Here is a 4,350-nt window from a genome sequence, read left to right as displayed (position 1 = left end):
CAAGCATTCACCATCATACCATCTCTTCAAGACATCTTGCCACTCACAAAGTTGATTAACAAGAAGCTCTGAATCAAGAAACATTCACTAGCAATGTCTAACAAGCCTACTTTGTAAGTCATCCACCCAATTCACAAAAGCACATACTAAGCTAATGAGGTGAAGCATCACCACCATACCAAGTCCCCAAGCACACAAACACACCTGACTTGAATGTGTACCTATCCTGCATGTAATTCCAAGCTTCCATGTGCCAAGTACAAAGGTCCATGGCCAAAGTGATACATCCATCCCTCTCATCATCCCGATGAAGGATTGTTGTTAGCATTTTTCTTTTCTTCTTTTGTATTCTGAGAGGCTATAGATTGTGGAGGCTTTGCTTGATCATGCACCATAGGAGTCGGTGGGATATTAGGAGTTGTGGTCTTGGAAACTATAGATTGTGGAAGCTCTGCTTGATCATGCACCATGAGGGTCGGTGCAACATTGGGAGTTGTGGTCTTGGAAACTATAGATTGTGGAAGCTTTGCTTGATCATGCACGATAAGGGTCGGTGTGACATTGGGAGTTGTGGTCTTGGAAACGATAGATTGTGGAGGCACTGCTTGATCAGGCACCTTGGGGACACTGGGAGTCGTATTTTCAGAAACTGTAGGTTGTGGAGACATTGCTTGATCATGCACCTTGGGGAACAATGCAACATTACTGCTGGCAATGCCTCCTCCTGTTGTACTCCTATTGAGTGCAGGGCTTTCTGCTATCACAGGGATTTCTGCTAGAATAGGCTTTCTCTCTATCACAGGGCTTTCTGCTAGAATAGGCTTTCTCTCCAAGTCTCCGACCGACAAGTTTGGCCCACGATAACCCGCATTTATCAATGGGTTTGGCGTTGTTGCATTCAAGGGAGCCAGTTTTGAAAGCCCAGGGGAACCTTCAGTTTTTGGAGGTTTTGGCAGCTTCTTGTTGTTAGACAGGAAGCTCCCCACAATCACCTGCAAAAGTTGAGCTATTTAAGCCAAACCAGTGCTATTCTAATGTTAATTTTTGAAGGTACAGTACATGCAATCCAAAGCACGTGCAATCAAATAGCATCGATAGGCCCATCAACACATGCAGATCACAAGTGATAGCATTTTATTCATGTTCACACATGCTGAACATATCTCCTATACAATCACCTTACTGTGAAAAAGACATAAGATTTCACCTGAACTGGGCTAGCTGCTATCAAAACTCCAGCAACACTCCCCCCAACAACCCTCCCATCTGGTCCCGCCAATGACACGCTGAGTCCACCTGTTCGGCTCCGTGAACCGCCGAACTCTGACAACAGGAAGGATCCAGAAAGAGAGAGGATTTCAAAGCGGCCCTGCAAATCAAGATCCACAAGAGTAATGAGCCTAAAAAGAGAGCATACTAGAGTTCCTGCTTTATATGGTCAACAAGGATCAAGCACTCGCGGGCATGATCTTTCTTTTGGGTGATAAAATGTACGGGACAACACTATTCACTAAAGGAGACATCCATGGCCAGAAATCCTCTGTAATACAAAACTGACATGCCCATCAAACAGCGGCAAATCAAATAAAATAAAGATAATTCAAAAAGACTCCAAACTCCTCAGATCACATTGCTTGCGCTATGCCTATTGAACACACCAACCACGTGAAGTCAGATCCCAAGCTCATAAACTTGTCCTGAACATGAGGCTCCATAGATAAGCCACGTAATATACCGAAACTCTATCCGGCTAGACTATACGAAAACTCATAGCATACACTACTTCTTTTCTCATCACAAAAATCACAGGCACCCTCTGCCATGGGATCTTACAAAGTCGAGATCTGCGAAGTCGAGATCTGCAAAATCATATCACTTAGATTTTCAGAACCTTGAAAAATGTCAGAAGGCCAACCTCATAAGTTACTATGCCCCCCGATATGGAAGGTTGCCTAAGTGTGACGCTCGATATGGCCCCATTCGCTGAAAGAATACAGATTCCTCGAGGGCCTTGTTGTGAGAAGGACATGATTCTTGAGGCAATGTCCTACACATATAAAATGCCAGCAGGTCAGTGCAATACATTCCAGATACATGATAACAAGCATTAGTCTCAAATTAATCTCTGGTTGCTACCTCTCCAGTTGCAACTGTGATTGCATGAGGGGTAAACCCAGCACCTATTGAGCCTAGCATTAATTCTCCTGCAAACCATAAAACATGTGTAACATGTGAAGCATGGCATACATTGCATTTCCATACAGGTCTTTGAATACAGGGGATATAACTTGTGCTAGAAACTCGCTTGATATGAATGAAATTCTCAAACAAAATACCTAAAGCTGCTAGCTGTTGATTCTTGCCAGACCCTGGGGGCCTTCCACGCCCACGCTTCTGTGACGGCGATGACGGAGAGGGTGCAAGTGAAGATAGTGGAGCCACCGTCAATGCAAGGCTGCCTTCAGGACCGTACTTGCGTGGTCTTCCCCGTTTCTTCTTCACAGGCTCAAATCCAGCTGATGCTGCACTGGCAGCGATGAAACTAAAGCCACCAGTGGAGACAGGCACAAGGGATGTTGACATGTTGGAGGGCATGTATGGGGAAGGAGTACTATTGAAATGTGAGGGACTAAGAATGATGCTATTAGTAGGCAAGGAAGCCCCAGGATTGGGGTTACCACATGAGTGTGCGGGCCTGGTGGCATCAGGCCTCACAGAAGCTGTTTCTGAGTTACCGTTATGTGTCACCGCTGTTGTTGATGTGCCCGTGCTTGTTACCGCACCAGTAGGCAAGCCCATGCCTGGATCTTTGCTTTCCATGCACATACAGTAGCTTACAATAGACTACCCACAAAAGAAACCCATCTGAAACTTTGACATGCTGATTAGCCCATCAACGTCGTATCCTCTTGCGACATTCTTCTTAGCGCAAAAATCTCAGCAAGTTCCGAGGAGCATCTCTGCCGCAAAAGTCTTCAATTCAATGCGCATATACAAGCCCAGAGAGAATTTGTAATTACTTCTCTTGAATTCTAGAGAGTGTCTAGCCTATTACAGCAATGGAAAAAACCTTAGGTGAAAATCTGCAATGGGCTCTGATTTACCGTGAATCTGCTTTATATTATGCTTAAGTTATGTCTAAATGAAAAAGCACTTCAACTCTCTTGCCTTTGCAGCACCTAATTGAGCAAGCTCTAAGCTATTCCCTTGCATGCAAAGGACGGAGAGAATGCAAATGCGTCGACGTGGCTCAAAATTTCATGAGTAACATCCAGAAAATGCCTGCCCGGAATGAAGCACCATGGAGGGGGGGAAAGGGGGACAAATCAAGCAGCAGGAGAGATTTTGCTCAGGTAATTAGCAGGAAGAAGCTAAGCAAGCTAAAGCAGGTTTTACAGAAGCTTGAAAAGGGAGGCTGTTAGATTCTCTCTCTCTCTCTCTCTCTCTCTCTCTCTCAGATGAATCAATATGTGCTAGTTAAAGGAGAACAAGAAAAGAGAGGGAATGGGAGAAAAAGGGTGCTTGGAATTTGATAGTTAACAAGCAAGGAAGATCAGCATGGCTAAGAGAATATAATGAGTCAACAATCAAGTAGCAGGGGGGGACACAATTTTAAAAAAACCCTATTTTTCGGTTTTTAGAAAAATAAAGAAAGGCCGGTGAAGAAAAATTATGAGCAGAAGAAAATGGCTAACCTGTAGCTGAGCATGCGCGTATCGCAATGCTCTTCTTCTGCTCTTCTGTTGTTGATCTCTCTGCTAATATACGCTTGGAAAGGAAAGTGGGTAGCAGCGAGTATGGGCAAAGCAGAGAGCAGGGCAGAGCGCCAAACCAAAAAGGTGAACAAAAATGTGGGTTTGCTTCCTTCGGGGGCAACACAAAATGGGTTCCCTTTTGTTTTTGCCATATCCCAGAAGCGAAGAAGCTCGCTACATTTGGCGGCCGCCTCCATGTTGGCCCCAGCATCCCCAAATCTGGCGGTTCCGGCTGCTAAACCCCAAAAACACGAACCTCAAAAAAGCTAAATCTGATTTTTCTGCTTACCATTATTCTAAGTTGCTGCTTTCGATACAAATACATTTATTTTTCATTTTGCCCTTTTCTCATGACTTTAAAAATCGCTTTTCCACGAGATCTAGTATTTTTTATTAGTGCGTGGAAATTATCGCTTGCTTTGGTGGGTACGCATTATGACGAACCGACTTTTTTATTGTTTTCAAATCCACTTATTTGTCGAAATATTCCATGATTTCCATTTTTTCTTTTGTCAGGGTTCTTTTTCTTTTGACTTGATTGTTATAACACCTTTATCTATTACTTTTTTTAAAAGAGCCCAGATTTTTTATTCCC

General features: G+C 43.8%; 1 protein-coding gene across 1 annotated transcript; it reads right to left on the bottom strand.

Annotated features, from left to right (window-relative positions):
* Positions 1 to 209: 209 nt before the first annotated feature.
* LOC147436885 (uncharacterized) lies at positions 210 to 3,834 on the bottom strand. Its single transcript, XM_086486275.1, has 6 exons — positions 3,696 to 3,834; positions 2,337 to 3,048; positions 2,137 to 2,204; positions 1,916 to 2,047; positions 1,208 to 1,369; positions 210 to 992 (listed from the first exon to the last, which is right to left on the bottom strand). The coding sequence occupies exons 2-6, from the start codon at positions 2,824 to 2,826 to the stop codon at positions 300 to 302; spliced, it is 1,545 nt and encodes a 514-aa protein (XP_086342401.1). The 5' UTR covers positions 2,827 to 3,048; positions 3,696 to 3,834; the 3' UTR covers positions 210 to 299.
* Between the last annotated feature and the right edge of the window lie 516 nt (positions 3,835 to 4,350).

The sequence above is a fragment of the Adiantum capillus-veneris genome, chromosome 17, assembly GCF_014529385.1.
Source record: "Adiantum capillus-veneris isolate H3 chromosome 17, ASM1452938v2, whole genome shotgun sequence".
NCBI lineage: Eukaryota > Viridiplantae > Streptophyta > Polypodiopsida > Polypodiales > Pteridaceae > Adiantum > Adiantum capillus-veneris.
The sequence above is the reverse complement of the archived record's forward strand: the minus strand, read 5'-3'. Positions and strand labels throughout refer to the sequence as shown.

Excerpts from the sequence above, each read along its gene's own strand:
- LOC147436885 (XM_086486275.1), bottom strand. The coding sequence starts at position 2,826 with ATGTGCATGGAAAGCAAAGATCCAGGCATGGGCTTGCCTACTGGTGCG. Across the intron at positions 2,205-2,336 it reads TCAACAGCTAGCAGCTTTAG|GAGAATTAATGCTAGGCTCA; the intron begins GTATTTTGTTTG and ends TATGGTTTGCAG. Across the intron at positions 1,370-1,915 it reads GGGGCATAGTAACTTATGAG|GGCCGCTTTGAAATCCTCTC; the intron begins GTTGGCCTTCTG and ends CTTGATTTGCAG.